Source organism: Thunnus albacares, chromosome 9 (assembly GCF_914725855.1).
Source record: "Thunnus albacares chromosome 9, fThuAlb1.1, whole genome shotgun sequence".
In the NCBI taxonomy this organism is placed as follows: domain Eukaryota; kingdom Metazoa; phylum Chordata; class Actinopteri; order Scombriformes; family Scombridae; genus Thunnus; species Thunnus albacares.
The window spans coordinates 18,986,347-19,003,850 of record NC_058114.1 but is presented as its reverse complement, the minus strand read 5'-3'; the positions used below and the strand labels follow the sequence as shown (position 1 = coordinate 19,003,850).

Here is a 17,504-nt window from a genome sequence, read left to right as displayed (position 1 = left end):
AAGTGTAGTGTCATCACAGTTACTTTAGGGTGCTTATATACACTATGCTTACCTGCCTGTTTGAAGCTTTACTTTGGCTACTGCTCAGTAGAGAGTGACCTCCTGAACACTGTTCTTCCACTTCTGTAGACAGTAGTGAAGTCATGTCTGTTGCAACAGACATAGACACAATGCTGGAAACATTTGCATCCAAACAAATATCGTACAGTTCGTTTTTTTTCAATCAAAAGTGTAACCGAGTTCAAGACTGATCGAGGATCATAGCCAATAGGCCTTAACTTTGTTTTGAGGTGGTTTTAAGTCCTGCTTTACTGTAAATTTGGAATACTGAGACAAAAAAGCTCAATTCTGTTGAACAGACATTACTCTTTTTCAGGGTTGAGCTTATATCTGCGCTCTGTGGCACAATGTAGTAATAATGTTTGATGTATTTTTTCTTCTACATGAAACTGGGTCACATTGAAACTTCCATGAAAGCATGTTGACTGCCGTCCTTCTTGAAAGAATGAGCTACAAACCTTTTTAAAACCATCCTTCAAGTCTACGTGAGGTGTGCCTCATCTGCCAGAGATGCCATGTGGCGTCTTTTGTAAAGCATCATAACTGATATTGGAATGACGAACAAAAATAAAAAGAATGAAACCCAGGTTGTGAATAATTAATTTTCCTTCAACAGATGAAACGCTGACAAAACTGAATATTGTTTTTAAACGGGCTTAGAACAAAAACATAACTTATCCATGCTGATTCATTCAGAGGTTTTAACATCTTTGACTTTTTTTTTTCCTTGGCAAGGCGACGTTGCATTTTGCAGCACATGTGCCACCAAGTTGTCGCAGTGCTGATGGCAACGTATCACACTTTCTCTCTCCGGTGTAGGTGTAGTGTCTCTGAGCCTCACCCGCTGCCTTCCCCTCTCCTTAGACAGTACATCATTAGCTGTCTGCTGAACACCTGGAGGCAAAGCCAGCAAGGTAATTATTGAGGGCATAGCCACGTCTGCACGCAACCATCATTAACCCATCTACCTCATTTAGAGCAGAGAAAAGGCCTAGTTGTTGTAAGGGGAGAAGGAGAAAGAGAGAGCAACGTAAATAGAGGAGAATTCCTTTATTGTCATTGCAGAGTACTTTTTTGCACAGTCACACATAATAGAAAATCAAAAATAGAAAAGAGTTCAAACTAGCTAAATATATAAATAAAATATATACATTTGCTGTAATCTATAAAACAATAAGATAAACAACAATATGATAAAAAAGAACGATTGTTAGCAGCTGAGATATTGCACTTTTGCTGAATTGCAGTGGCCTTATATACAAATATGTCAGTTAGGACTATATACATACAAAGGTGCAGCTGGCATGTAGACATCTGTGCAGTTTACTATAAATGTAACTGTAAGTATTGTAGTGCTGATAGTCACACAGGTCCCAGACAGTCAGTGTCAGTGTCTGGCAGTGTTCAGTTCTCGTATGGCTCTGGGGTAGAAGCTGTTCTTAAGTCTATTTGTCCATAATTTGATGGACCTGAAGCGTCTACTAGTGAGCAGCAGGTCAAACACATGATGTCCAGGGTGGGATGGGTCTACTGAGGCAAGGAGATCTGAATAAGTCCTCCATGGAGGGCGGTGAGCAGCTCATGATCTTCTGAGCGGTACTGATGACCCTCTGAAGGACTCTCCTGGCCGCTGCTCTCCTGCTCTGCCTACCATGCAGAGATACAGTATGTAAACACACTCTCGATGGAGCAGCAGTGGAAGAACACCAGCAGCTTCTCTTGCAGGTTTGGTTTCCTGAGGATTCTCAGGAAGTGGAGTCACTGCTGTGCCTTCTTGACTACTGCAGTGGTGTTGGTAGTCCAGGAGAGATATTTAGCAATGTGCGTACCAAGGTACCTGAAAACAGAGACCCAGACAGCGGAGTGGTGATCAGCTCATGACGTGTCAAATATGATACGACAAATGTCTCTGAGCCCAGAGCTAATAAAGCCTGGAATTTGCTGTTGCTTTTTCATCAGGCACCAGGCCTGGAGCCATGCCAGAACCAAGGATGAGGGAGGCTTATCCCCTACTCTTAACTGTAAAGATGCAGGAATTCATGCGAGGGGAAGAGAAAACTCACACTCACACACACAAACACACAACCAGCATTGACTTGTTTGCTTCCTCAGCCACAAAAAAACAGGAAAAGATTTCGAGGGGAGCCGGCTGCAGAAATCCTTACTTCTGAGAAACCTCATAAATGACTGCAGAGAATGGATTTAGAGTATGTACGGTATGTTTATGGGCATGTTTGTGTACATAGGGCCTGTAGGTTATGCATATACATTTGCATTATGACATTAGAGTATGTATTTACAGTACCAGTCAAAAGTTTGACACTTTCTCATTCAATTAATGGGAGGGTGTGTCCAAACTTTTTACTGGTACATGTATATGTGCTCAGTTCCAAGTTGCTTCCCTGTTAAATGCACATAATGATTAATAAATGTGTGTGTGTGTGTGTGTGTGTGTGTGTGTGTGTGTGTGTGTGTGTGTGTGTCTGCATATTTCAATGTGTGATCTGCTGTTATGGCACAGCACAATCACCTCAACTGCTGTGTGGGCGGCAGTGTCAGGTAAAAGGATAAAAGCAGAATTCATACTTTCTCAGCTCAACGCCTCATTTCCTTCTTCCAGTCATCACCAACGAGCCTGTGCAGCTCACACACGTCATTAGAAAGAATGCTTTTCTTCTAGTGGCACCAGCAGGCCGACGTTTTCACTCTTTCGGTGAAATAACTCAACGTAAAAACTGAAAGAAAAAAAACAACAACCTGTAATCTAGTGCTATCATCAGGTACAAATATCTGTTTGTCCAATACACTGGTTTATGACCAAATACCTGCCAATCTAATGACATTCACATCAGTTTTACTTGTTCTTTGTGTTTAGTGCTTGTTAGCAAATGTTAGCATTCTAACACGCTAAACTAAGATGGTAAAAATTATACCAGAAAAACATCAAAGTACACCGCTGCCAGTTCAACCTCACAGAGCTGCGAGCATGGCTGTGGACTCGTAGTCTTGATAATAACTGATGAACAAATAGATTTTTTATTCCTTGCATGCATATATAGTATATTAAAGATGTTACTTCTGGATTAGATTCTTTTTCTCTTTCTTCTATTGCTCATGTGTAATTTTTTTTCCATTGTTCTTCCTGAAAAACCAAAACACAATATCAGGGTTTCCACATTTAATTTAACAAAGATAAGAGACTATTGTTTTGTCAGAATAAATCACATGAGAGCATGTTTGTCACTAAGACTTGTGGGATTTATTGTTTAACAAGATACTGACTGTTCTCTTTGTTAAAATGACAAAGTGCTGCAATAACAGTCTACCAGCTAGTGCATTAGTAAGTAAGTACTCATTAGACTATGGACAGAAAATCCCAGTATCATGACTGAGCTTTTTAAGATACACATCCTGGGGAGGCCAGTGGAACAGAGGCTAACTGGAAGAGAGGATGAGGCTTCAGCATTCAAGTCTACAGGGACACTTTGAGGCATTTAGAGCAATATTCTGCTAATTCTGGCTGAGAAAAGGGATTAAAGATATTCTTGCCACATTGCCATCTTCCTTAATCTCTTTTATTGTCAGCATGGGTTTGTGAACATGACTCATTCAGGCACACGTACATGTACACACACACAAACACACACACACATTAGTAGAATGATCTATGCACTGTCATTTGTAATAATCTATCTTCTTTCAGTCAGTCATTTTCAGAATGACTCACAATTGTTTTATTGTTTTTTTAAACAGGTTTAAGTTTGGCCTGTCATGGATAAAGGACCTGAAAACCATTTTTTCCTCAATCAGCTTCTTACTCTAAGCAATGGTGTGCAACATGAAGACACATGTTTCTTCTAAAGTCTGAAAATGTTTTATTATTTTACATGACAGTTTTCTGTATTTCTTTTATTTTCTCTGTAATGTGGGCTGAAGGTTAGTTGGAAAATGATGATGTCATGTACTTGTGAGCACCAATCAGGATTCAGCAACATTTGAATCCTATCTGATGACAATTGTGTGGTTGTTTGCTTGTGCTGCCCCTTTCACATCTGATTAAAACTGCACCATCCGATGAAGCAAATTAGCTGAGTTTGTGACTGCTAAACTCTTTAATTATTGCTTGTCTTATAATGAAACTTAATTTTATATTAAAAAATACTTATGTAACCAAGTTTTCAGAGCTTTCTCATTCAAATAAATGTGAAAGCTGTGCCACTACCCCTGTGTGAGAATAGATACTTACGAAAATTAAGAAAACACATTACACTGAAAGTGGGAACTTTCAAATCTGGCTATAATCTATTGCAGTATCAACTGTTTCATGAAATAGAACAGTGAAACTACCAGACAAGCACAGTTTTCATACTCTGACACTGGAAACTAAAATCATTGGTTTTACTTTGTGAAAATACCCTCTAGAGTCAAGACAAAACAAGTTGATCCAGTATGCAGTATGCTGAAGTACAGTACAGTAGCCTGTATAACTTACGGGTGCATACTATCTGCTAAACCTTATCTATCTGCCCTGCCAGACAGTCATAATGAATTTATCAATTAGGCCTGGCTGTGTGTGCCCTTGGGGCTGCAGTCCCAGCCCTCACCTCCTCTGCACTGAACTTCAATCAGTCATCCTGTCAGAAAAGCAGAGAGGCGAGAGCAGCCTGAAGAAGGCATTTTGAGGAGTGTTTTAGGTCCAACAAAGAAGACGAACCTTTAAAAGTACAGTAAAAACTATATTTTGTACCATATGCACTTACATGAGTGTTTAACAAAGCCTCCTCTAAACTAATGAATGACTGGGGACCTTGTTTTTGGCAGAGATATTTAACACGGTGGGATATTTAAAATCAGATCAGATTAATTTATGAGGCTATTCAGCATTTGTGCAGAGATGACTGTAATGTTTATTTTCAGGCAGGGATAAAAACTAAAGCATTTTGAGTCATCTGATCCTTCTGCAGGAGTCAGTCAAGGCTTCGATGATGTGTCTCCCTCCAGAGGAAAGCAGGGGAAGTATACTTTACTTAATGAATACAACATACACTGATATGTAAAGCAAAATAAACTTTATTTATATTTCCATCAGTTGTCACACAGTACAACATCAACCTTAATACAAAATGTCACAATGCAATACTCATACATATATATATCTTCAATTCTCTGCAGGTTATAGGCTACATTTCTGTGGCAATTGTTACATACATGTAATATAAACATACAATAAAAATATTTTTTGACTACATTTGGCTGTTTAATAGTTATAAGTACAGTGCAACAACAGAGCAATACAATAAGTGCATAAAAGGCATATAGAGGAGGAATGTCAAAAAAAAAAAAAATCTTGCAATTTGTGACAAAATGGAAAACTTAAAGATAAATTCATATCTTTGGGGTTTTCGGACAGTGTCTAATCATCAGTGCAAGTGTCTGATGGCAAGCCGTTGAACATTCAAAACAAAACTCAGAGGAAACGGTTAGATGTGTATCACTGCACACAGGTCCTGTTTACTTGGGTGGGGTGCAGGTTGTGGTCTAACCACTTGAAACTGACAGGCAGGTGGTGGTGGAGCTCAGCCTAGATTTTCTATTTGCCTTGTGAGTTTTGCCTGGGGTTGATGGCGGGGAGGCCACACTCAGATTCCTGACCTTGTTAAAACTGTTTCTTAGACTGTCGCGCCTGCTCTCGGAGGTGCTGTTGGTATCCTTCGATGTGAATATGTCTGGGTTACAGAGGCCGGCCTTCACGCAGCAGCAACACAGGAGCTCAGCGAAAGCCTTCCTCATATCACTGCTGCCCAGGGCGTAGATGATGGGGTTCAGACCAGAGTTTAAGACTGCCAGGGTGATGAAAAAATCTGCGCTGAACAGCAGTGCACACTGGCGGGAGACGCAGAAAAAATCCACCAGTAGCAGCAGGAATAATGGCCCCCAGCAAAGCATAAAGACCCCAACAATGGTGATCACAGTTTTAAGCAGAGCCAAAGACCGCTTACGACTGCGCTTGGGGGCCAGCTGTGCACTCTGGTGTACATGGCAGTAGATGGCACCATAGAGCACGGCGATAGCCAAGAGGATGAGGAAGAAGATGATAAGAGAGAAAAAGATGTAGGTTTTGGAGTAAAGAGGGAGGAGGGTGGAGCACCCATCCAGGCTGCACACACAGTTCCAGCCCAGCAATGGGAGGAAGCCAATCACCAGCGCAAAAACCCAGCAGAGTACCACCAAGCCATAGATCCTATAGTAGGACTTATTGGATGACTTCTGGTTCAGTGGCTTCATCATAGTGGTGTAACGCTCTACAGCAATTAGCAATAAACTGAATATGGATGCTGCCAGAGCTACAAACAGCAGGCCCTCTCTGAACAGCCAAAGTGCGGGGCTGAGGCGGAACGTCTGGTTGCCAGACATACAGATGTTGACCAGGTAGGCAGTGCCGGTTAGGAGGTCACTGAGTGTGATGTTGGCGATGCAGACGTAAACCCAGCGCCGGCTGTGGCAGATGCGGGAGATGACGGCCACCAACATCAGGAAATTCTCCAGGATGATGAAAACACTGAAGAAGAGGAAGACCGCCATGGTGACACTGACGTGGTTCTGGGTGTTTGAGATGGTCCTGTTCTGCAGGCGGCCAGTGTGGTTGTAATGGCGCAAGATCACATTGCTGATTCCAGTGGCTGTAGCGGTGGCATTTGAAATGGTGGCGTTGCTGGGGTAACTGGGTAAGTGGTACAATTGGGGGCAGGAGGAGGAGGACGTGAAGGAGGAGAAGACATTCATAGCAACGGCTGGTCAAGATCAAGATCAAGGCTGTGGGTGGGAACAGGCTGAACCAAGCTGGTATGAGCTACGAGGGAATTAGTGTGAAACTCCTGCAATCAAACAGGCTATCACTACACTCTAACCACAGAAGCTCTGCCTGTGGACAATACACACCTGAAAAAAATAGAAAAATAAGAACAATTTCAAAATCAAACGATATAAATCAAACCAATAAACGCAAACTCCACTCGCTCTCATAACTATAGCGTGTGCTTCCTTACTACGGTGCTTTAATCAGTTTAAAAGGCTTCATTTAAATGCCTCCCTTGTGTGTCACAACACCCAACCTTTCTGTGGTTTACACAGGATGAGAGAGCAGCTGCAGAGGGCATTTAAATCATGACATGAAGGAAATACACATATTGTTTCATAAAATGATGTGGGAAAATACTGTCCTAAAATTCCCAAACAGCAGTAGAAACTGAAATACTGTTCTATAATAGCAAATAGCACAAACATATAATCAGATTAGTATTTTTCTTTTTCCTCTGAAAATGTTTTCAGTGAGATTGAGAATCAAAATTAATTAATCCAAATTAATCTAAAACATTTTCAAAGTTTATATTGTTTTATATGAAATACAGTGTGAGCAAAAGCATTAATTATATATCAATTTTCCATATGAGAAGTCATATGGCATGCAGACATGAGACAAGAGTCATATGGCATAATCTGTATAATCTGTGAACCCGTTTTAAAAATCAAATAAATTATCATTTTATTCTAATTTTATCCTATAATAAGTGGATGAAATCCATCACATTTAATTGTCAGAGCCGTAAAGTGAAGTGAATTCTGTGCAGTGGAGGGTACTTACTCTGCCTGCTGGCGGTGATGCTGAGTATGTGAGAAGATCTAGTCGCTGACTACTGATTTTTGCTGCACGTACTTGATGGGGAAGTAAGCCAAGGAAGGTTAGGTGGCACCACACCCAAACACACACACATATATACGCACAAACACACACACTATGCAACAGATATTGACATCACTTCCATCTACTTGCAAACAGACAAAACAACTGTGAATTCTAAAATTTCACAGTCTAAGGGGTCAAAAATTGTTGTAAAACAACCTACTGCTTATTTCAGGAGCTCAATTTTCATTTAATTGACAAACAATTTTCCATCACTTTTGTGGTGCATCAAGATCATGTTTTCCTGAGACATCACAAATTTTACTACTACTGCACATCATATGGTATTGCTCAAGCTACCCTATGACAACTTATGCGGGAAGGGTTCTTTCAAAACATGTGTCATACTAGGTCAGTTGTATATGTTTTCAAACCTAAAATGACTCAGTGTTTTCAAGGATATGTGGCAAGAACTCACTTGCACTTATAAGACCATGGAGCCAAGCCAATGGATTACTACAAAAGCCTCAAATTAGAATATATTTTTTCTCAATATTTCTCAGAAAGTAAAGACAAAAACAGGAACAGATGGAAAAGTGCCCCTCCCTGCAGATAGAGTTTCACACATCTCATCACACATCTGTGGTTGTTGATTTGGCTATAGGCCCCAGTCACATTATATTCACTCCATGCTCTTATTGACGCCATGCATGACACACTTAAGATAAGAGAGCCTTGCATCATGCACCAGCAGACCCTGACCATGTGCAACATGACAGGCAGTGGCACTGAGGTCTAGACCACTTTGAAGTTAACCATAACACATAACATACTGAGTACTAGCAAACAAGGCCCAAGCATCTTGCAAGCACCCAAAAATCATGAAACCACTTTACAAATATGAGCAAAGCCAGAACTGGTAGCTGGACACATTTGTACTTCAGTGTGGAGTTTTCAAGAAGCTATGATTATATATTTCAAGCTTTCAGCAAAGTGGGCTCTAATTGGATCATTGCACTATTATTATCATTTATCAAACGTTTTAACTGCACGCTGATGCGGTCTGAAATAAGGTCAAACAAAACCCTAAAAAATCCCCAAAGGTTTCTCTAGAATATATTGTTTTTCATGCTAATAAAAAATGCTGAAAAAAATGTGCAAGTGGGTATTACATGTCGTCTTCCATCTACAGTATGTTCATCATCACAATATTGTTTCTGTTTTCAACAGTTTGTACAGTGTCTCCATTCAAGAACAAGACAAGGTTGTGCATGTAAAGACAGAAAAAATGCAAAGGTGACAGAACTACTAGACGTTTGACCTACATTTTGTGTTAATGTAATGAGGCATGACAACAATAAGCCTCCCACATGAAACCAAAGTAGCTAATTTCTAACACCACTTCTCCTTTTCAGTGTTGAGATCTTGAGATATTAAAAAAAAGCAGACATGCATTAATATAGCACAGGTTAAAAATGTTGATATAGGATAGATGTTATTCTATCTATGTAATCAAATGCTGAGGTGAGACTGTTGTGAAATCAGAAAAAAGGAAAGAAAAATACAAAACAAGTTGCTGCAACCTGAGGTGTTAAACAACACCCACGACTGTTGGAACGCCCTGACTGAAAATATAACTTCAAACATCACTAAAACCACAACGTGCGTATTTTAAACCATGGCTGGGTTTTTCTTTCACCAGTAAGCTGAGCCAGCCCTGTAAACTGTTACTGTTAGTGACTTTAAACAAGGTTGCACTTGTGCCCTCAAGCCAGTCCATTGATATTATTGTTTGTCCTGTGATATCCAACAAAAGACTCTCATCACTATCTGTTACATCGGTTTATCCTGTTCAGTGCTGCAGGGGGCTGCAGTGGCAGTCACATGCACTGGGTCACTGGGCTGAGTTTCCAATTAAACTGTCCTGCATTTCTGTATATGTGTAACAGGAAACACATGTCAACATGCACCACCACACAGAGATGCCTTATTCTTTGCCTTTATGAGGAAATCAAACAGGTTTTTGTGAAATCTCGATATCTGGACAGAGGCATTTCTGTAGCTATAGTGCAAGTACAAGGCTCATATTTGATATTCAGTTTAATAAAACGTTGTTTTATGTTTACTGCTCCTTTTTCAGTATGTTACCATTAATGTGAGATCAAATCAGATGAAGAATCAACATGATCGTGAACCTTTACAGAGTAAAGAACTACAGTAGACACCATCCTGCTACTCTGTATACATGCACATATGCATGTATACATCTATATACATGGAAATGTGTTCTTGCCAGCTTCCTTTGTTGTTTTAATGATTTCTGACTTCCTCTGAATTATACAGCAAAGATGTCAGCATTTCAGACTTGAAAAAATGTGCATAAAGGACTCAGAAAACCTGCAAAAGAGACCTCATGGCTTGCTAAAGGTGCAGTGTGTAGAATTGAGTGGCATCTAGCGGATGCCAGACTTGGCAGAAAAGGAATATACTATTAATAAGTATGTTTTCATTAATGTATAATCACCTGAAACTAAGAATCGTGTTTTCATTACCTTAGAATGAGCCCTTTATATCTACATAGGAAGCAGGTCCTCTTCCACAAAGCCCACCATGTTGCACCGCCATATTTCTACAGTAGCCCAGAACGGACAAACCAAACACTGGCTCTATAGAGGACCTTTCACGTTTTTCGCAAGTTTTGCGGATAGGGCCAAAGGTTGGAAGGGCAGAAAATAGCGTCATCTACTGTGGCACAGGTCAAAAAATATTCCTAAACCCTAATATCAAGCGTGCATTGCAGAAATTACATCTCCAGGCACTTTGGTATTGGATACAGTATTCAGCTTTGGTGGAAGCAACTTAGGTACAAGCGCCTAGAGAAACTGGCTTTAAATTGAGTGAATGTAAGTGTGAGTCACTTGGGGGCATCTTTTAAACATGTAGACCTATGTGAAGTTTCACTGGTCCACCATTAAAATACAAAACTACACTTAATCACAAACAGGTCAAAAAAACTGCTGTACTGTTCTCTGTCAGTTTGAAACTTTGCTTTTTTTTTTTTTTTTTTTTTTAAATCACACACCCAAACAATGACATGACACTAGGGTGTCAGCCTTTTAACGAGAGACTGAAAACACCTGCCTTCACGTCACGTCGCATTAGGGTGCGGTCACACATTCAACGCTCTTAAAAGATTCAGCCTATGCATTGCAGCAGCTGGTAGCTGAGTATAATTCAGCCCTTTAAAGCTGCATTCATTTTTTTTCCATTTAAGGGCAGAACTTCACAACAAGCTGACAAACACACAGGAAGACACAGAGTAATGGTGTTCAGCTCAATATATCAGCAAGCAATCACCGACCTACACATGCAGCAGCAGTGCACTGCTACAACTTTCACATTGCCATACATGGCCATTTAATTCACTGTTGATATACAAAATATTGATAAGTGGAACTTTAAACATTGTGGGTAACTACCTCCCTTCCTGTTGTGGCCTTCTGACATCAACTCCCACTGTATGTTGTGGGCTCACAGTTATAAGTATTGATATTGTGTAATACAAGGATTATATCATTTAAATGTGCTGAGTAAAAAAATAATCAGATGGAAGTTAAGGATAATTTATAAGAGAAATGGTTTAATTGTGGTACTATTGACCCATGAAGCCTGAACAAAAGAAACAAACAAAAACAAAAAATGTGGTTGCTCAAGTCTAGACTTACAGTGTTTGGAGTTGCCTAATTTACTTGGAATGGAGCAGTCAACATCTGGTGGCCACAAAGCAGCATTACAGTAATTTTCCTGGAAATAAAGAAAACATGCAGCTTCACTGTGAGACCGCCGGAAGGTGCTGTGGTGAAAAGCTCACTGAAATGATGAAATGTTTTGTTTTTTTTCTTTGGTGAGCTGTAATCATGTTGGCATACACAACATGATGCAACGTACATTTGAGTAAACCTCAGTTAACAATTCTTTGTAAATTGAATTGTAGATCATAAATTTCACCTCTGTGTATTTTAGACTGCTGGTTTGCACACTAGACTTGATGAAATCTCTGTATCTTCATGTAGGGTGAATTAGTGTAATGTGAGACACTAAGCTCAAATGCATCTACCTATTTTTCAACCAAAAGCGAATGATTAGGACAGCTGTCAAATTAAACCTGGAGTAATCAAAATCACATGACTCCACACATGTGATGCCATAGATTGGGGGCGATGCAACAGGAAGTACTTGCTGTGAGGTCCAGTCAAAGGTCAGTGACAAAGGATTATGAGTATTTAATGTTAATGATATAAAACTGTTGTAAATGAGGCAATGTTGCTGATTGTTATCAGATTGTGTTTATGATATATTCATGCCTCAAAATATGCCATAAAATGGTTATTTGGGGGTCTTGTCGTGGAATTGCTGCTAAAACACTGGACGCAAACACAGAAATAAAAGCACAGACACAGGGTGATCTGAAGATTAATGGAATTATTATTGATCAATAAGGAGACAGAACTCACACAAAGCGGATTATTCCCCTGTCGCGCTATACAAAGCCAAACTGACCTTCTTATAGTCTTCAGAGACAAAAAAATGATCACTGATTGGTCAAATCATACAAACTTATGGATTACAGCCAACGGCAAACAGCCACAAGGTGTACATTTACATACCCACGTATACTAGATAAGAGCCACATCTCCCAAGGATACAGGAAGGCAAGAGCCCTAAACTATATGTGGCCTTTGACCCTTGAACCTGTGCTGTTTACTCCAAGACCCAAGATGTTACCTTATCTGAGCCTGAGCCAGAATGGAAAGAGAGGAGTGGGCCTCCTAAAACACATTCCTTCTCTCAAGGACAAGCACACATTAACAGAGCAAATGATCATCCTTGCACAACTCTGCACATTAAAATAAGACAATCCTTTGGTCTTTCATTACCTTTACAGTCTTAATCTTGTAATGCTTAATTTTAACTTATAGGCAGGTTGAAAATTATATCATTACTAATATTAATACATAATACATTACTATACTACCTGTAACAGCAAAAACATTGCAATTACTGACCAAATGTGGGCATGCACTTACTGACCAGAGGAGTTTTTATTGTATGAATTAAGGTGATTTAGACCTTTCAGCCTCCCAGTGAGTGTCCCAGATTTCAGCCTGAACTGTTCCACATTAGGAAATTCACAATAATCTGGGACAATTTGTTACAAGGGTCAATTTAATATCTGTCATGTCTTCTCTGAGTGTGATATATGTATTCTCTTTTCTGATACTATTAGAAAACACCTTGGGGATTTCAGAATGGTATTGGGTGCAGATATAATATATTGGCTTCAAATCAAAATATATTGCTGAATGTAATTCACCCCAAAATTAATTTATTCCATTACCACAATTTACAATTACTTTGAATATTGAGGGAGGTCTTTACTCTTACAAAAACAAACCTATACAAGGAAACAAACTTTACAAAAGTTCAGACTGCTGTCAAATCACAAGTCCTTTTTACTAAGAGTAAAAATTAAATAGGCCAACAGCTAGCTGCAGCTTGCTGCCCAATATGTATCAACATGCCACAACCTGAGGGACAGTGAATGACCCAGACACACACACACACACACACACACACACACACACACACACACACACAGTATTGGTCTGAATATAAGAATATAAGGTTTTTTCCCCTGGAAATTCGTCTGAAAAAAGTGAGGTTGTCTTATACTCGGGGTCTAGACTTGTAAATATCAATATACATTCACAACAACAGATGGTCCTAAAAATCTGTAAAACCAGCGCTCCCCTCCTGATTGAAGCGAGCCGACTAGCCTGCACATAAATTAGGTAAATAACACGAATGAACATAGCCTCTACTGCATTTTGCTGTCATTTATGGTTGCGCTGAGACTCCTCCCCTTTGATTCATGGTGGGCGGAGCTGAGTGCTCCACACACACGGAGCTCAGCATGGCAAAGGAGAGACAGTGAACCAGGTGAAGTACTCCAGTTGACAACTACACCCGTTACATTACTGTAAGTGCAATAAAAGATTTTCAAGTGAAAGGCAAATAACAGTAATTTAATCCAAATTGTAAATCTTTTTCCAAAAATGAGACTTGAAAAGGGGGGTCGTCTCATAATCAGGGTCATCTTACATTCGGGCCAATACAGTATTTTACATATATATATATACACACACATTTAATCATTACTGAATACTTGATGTTGAAATTTAAATACCACGGAATTTATTTCACTGAAACATTTGACTTTGAAAACCATCTTTTTGAATCTTCACTTTGTGAAATTCTCAATAGTCACTTTCAAGTTGTGCAAAAACTTAATTTCCCATACATATTTATTTTAGGGTCCTCATATTCAGATAGAGAATTCATGTGCCATCCATCCCTGATGTTCAGATCTGAATTTTAGCATCTGAATTTCACCAAGTGGATTTGAGCTAATCGAGCAACTTCAATAAAGCTTTTGAATATTAGGGAGGTGAATTTTGAATCTGAATTTCAGAACCCTAAAATATACACTGGAAATAAAGTTTTTGAAATTGAACAACTTGAAAGTAACTATTGAGAATTTCACAAAGTGAAATTCAGACCACATAAATTCAGAAAGGTGGTTTTCAAAGTGCAATAAATTCAGTGGTATTTAACAATATTAAAGTATTAAGTAGTGACACAATTTCAAAATGTAGTATTCAATTGCTGAATTAATTCAAATTATTACTGCAATTATTTGCTTCCATAGTTGTATATTAGCAGCACTTCAAAAGCCTGTGGTGGTATCTGTGGCTGGTATATCAGCTTTTGTACATCTGAGTACAGATTCAAAGCAGAAGACTGTGAAGCTGTCAAAGTTCCCTCACTGTGTGTGACACTGAAGTTACAGACTTTTAGTTGTTAAAATAAGCCCGAAATCATTCTTCTAACTTTAATATATTATATATTTAAGTATATTTATCATATAGTAACGTTTCAATAAAAAGAGAACTGTAAATCAATTGTCAAAGTATTTTTCCAGCATAACTAATGTTGAATCTTGCTATGTGACACTCCACTTCAATTACATTTTTATTATTTGCTTTATTTTATTTCAATAAAAATATGACATCAAAAAGCATCAATCTGCAACTGAAATAATAAAAAGGATGAGTGTCAAAAACTGTTAAATTTAATATTAACTGAACTGCAAAAAACACTGACAGAAGACATCGAGGGTTAATGAGATTACTGTTTTCATTTCTCTTAAGGATGATATTTTACTTGGTAGCTCACCTCTGTCTCTGTCCTCTCCTCCTTGCTGCGTCCTGTGACTACATGCTGATCCTCCTAAATTAAATACAGCAGCAGATGCATAACAGTGAGATAGAGAAAGCGGACTTTCCCGTACAATTATGTTCATCCTAGGACAGAGAAACGTGTGTACACTGGATATGGATATGTGACTCACATGATTAAAATAAACACAACTATCTTTACCACAGGCAATGTATCACTTAGGCACACATAGCCTAGATAAAGAAAGACACACGAAGTGAAAGTTCCGTTAGTTCATGTTGAGATTTCACATCTGTTTTCACTCACTTGTGCATCTACAGGCATCATCAGATATGCACATGTTATTTTGGACAGTTATTCATCATCTATTTCAGTTTTGTAATTAGGATGAATGAGGCTCAGAGTAACTGCAGACATTCTTTGCCAATGCTATGTGATAATGAAATCATCCTAAACAATTCTGAAAGTTTGTTGAACTCACTTGACTTTTAGGTTGTTTCATAAAGAAATGCCTTTACATCTGGCCCCCTTCCTTCCCTGGCGACTCAGGGAAGGAAGGGGGCCAGATGTAGTTGCTGAGTTGTTCTGACTGTTAGACAAGCAGTGACAGAGGATCAAATCATTTATATACTGAAAAACAAGAACCATACACCCAGGGCACAAAATTAGCACCAGCCAACTGCTAGTTAAATATGCAAGTGGCTGGTTGATTTGCTTCACTCACCAGCCAGAAATAAACCCAAAAAACAACGGTAATCTATTGAGTCGCTGGTAACATTTGAACATTCACTAGTCATTTGGCCAAACTAACATCATCACGTCTGCCTGTTAGAGATATAAAGAGATTGGCCATTTAACTTACTTAATAATACATACATCAAACACTGATAGGAGAAGCAATATTAGTGGGTTAAGAGACAGAGACCTCGGTCGTTGGCTGCAGGCCAAGTTCTACAAAGTTTTTTGTGTCGCCCCTGACAAATTAAAATAATTAACTTCAACACACCGCGTGACATGCTGCGAACAATATTGTCGTGCCAGTGCTCACCTTGAACCCGCATCTTCTCAGTTTGCCTCTTTGCCCCTGCTCTGCTCTGTTTTTAACGGAAGGTGTGCGCACACCTACACACACGCACGTACGTGCTAAACGTGACATTGTCTTCTTCTTTTGTTTCCTTTGTGGTACACCACTGAGTGCTTGTACAGTTCATGCTGCCTCCAGTTCAAGACCCGGTGTGGGGACCTCCCTCATAAGGTAGTTTATTCATGAACACTTATTGTAACACTTTAATTTTCTAAAATTAAAAGCTTAAAAAAAACAAAAAACCCCAAAACAAAACAGGATTTTTAAACCTCTGTCCACTTTTATTCAAATACAGATACAAATATAAATAATTTTGCCGCCTCAACAAATACAGATGCAAATACAAATACTGGGCCCTCTGCACATCCCTACTGTGTATATCACCTGCGCTGGTAGACTATATAGTTTTGGATAACACAAACTGTAAAATCCAGTGGTTTAGTCTGCCTCCCTGTAGTACCACCGCTATAATCCTACAGGGGTCGCTGCTCTTCAACAAATGCCTCCGAGCAACAGTGCGCCTTCATTGTATAGAATCTGGCTTCTGCCTTTTTCCTCAACTTTTTTTTTCCACCGCTCAGACTGCTGCTGTTATTTTGGTAAAAAGAAAGGAAGTAGCAACAGGCTAGGCTGGTTAGCCGGTCTGAAACCACTCAGACTGGCTGGGGAAGAATGGACTTTTGAGCCTCTTTCATCCAAAAGATGTAACTGAATACATATATAAATCCGATATGAACGCATAATGCTCTCTGTATGTGTGGGGGATTATAATTTTTTATCAACAAAACATCATTTACTCACTGAACAGATGTCAAGCAGAAAACACCTTTTTGTCAGAGTTCAACCTGTTCTATCCTATAATCTCCTCACAGTGCTTTTTAATACTCAAGCAGTCCACAGAATGTACTGTACTGAACTATAAATCCCAATACATTTCTTACATGCATGTGCCTTACTGTAAAATGCTACTTAAAGAATTCTTAATTAGTAATGTTGTTGTTGAAGCATTTGGACTAACATTTGGAGATCATTTTTTACCTTCAGATTACATTGTTTGGATACAATGACAGGTGTACATGAGCATTGCTCTTGACTTTTATCCCTTGATAAAAGAAAGTGATGTTCGAAGTCTTTGGCATGTACATATGCACTTTAAAATAATAATAATAATAATAATATGTTACTTGTGAAAAAAGGCAGGTTTCCTGTTTATATGGTATTTCAGAAATGGGTGTAATGCTCGTATCACTATATCTCCTGTATCTTTCATGACGGAAAAGATAATATAATGGACATGATTTTGGTTCCTGTAATTTATCTATGGATATTTTTAAAACCTTAATTGCTTTTGCTTTTTTCCTTTATGCACTTTATACTCCT

The 17,504-nt window shown here is 39.0% G+C and overlaps 1 protein-coding gene across 9 annotated transcripts; it reads right to left on the bottom strand.

Annotated features, from left to right (window-relative positions):
• Window positions 1-1,127: 1,127 nt before the first annotated feature.
• Window positions 1,128-16,240, bottom strand: LOC122989293 (sphingosine 1-phosphate receptor 4-like). 9 transcript variants are annotated; one of them, XM_044362075.1, is made up of 7 exons: window positions 16,089-16,209; window positions 15,522-15,629; window positions 15,213-15,273; window positions 15,038-15,091; window positions 11,467-11,545; window positions 7,703-7,773; window positions 5,115-6,999 (listed from the first exon to the last, which is right to left on the bottom strand). In XM_044362075.1, the coding sequence occupies exon 7, from the start codon at window positions 6,841-6,843 to the stop codon at window positions 5,599-5,601; it is 1,245 nt and encodes a 414-aa protein (XP_044218010.1). In that variant the 5' UTR covers window positions 6,844-6,999; window positions 7,703-7,773; window positions 11,467-11,545; window positions 15,038-15,091; window positions 15,213-15,273; window positions 15,522-15,629; window positions 16,089-16,209; the 3' UTR covers window positions 5,115-5,598. The 9 variants fall into 9 exon arrangements, 6 of the variants coding, with proteins under 6 accessions (XP_044218010.1, XP_044218009.1, XP_044218013.1 ...); XM_044362074.1 differs by lacking the exon at window positions 15,213-15,273; XR_006405003.1 differs by lacking the exons at window positions 5,115-6,999; window positions 7,703-7,773; window positions 11,467-11,545; window positions 15,213-15,273; window positions 15,522-15,629 and adding exons at window positions 1,128-1,897; window positions 2,647-2,795; window positions 3,137-3,202 and having other exon boundaries at window positions 16,089-16,240.
• Between the last annotated feature and the right edge of the window lie 1,264 nt (window positions 16,241-17,504).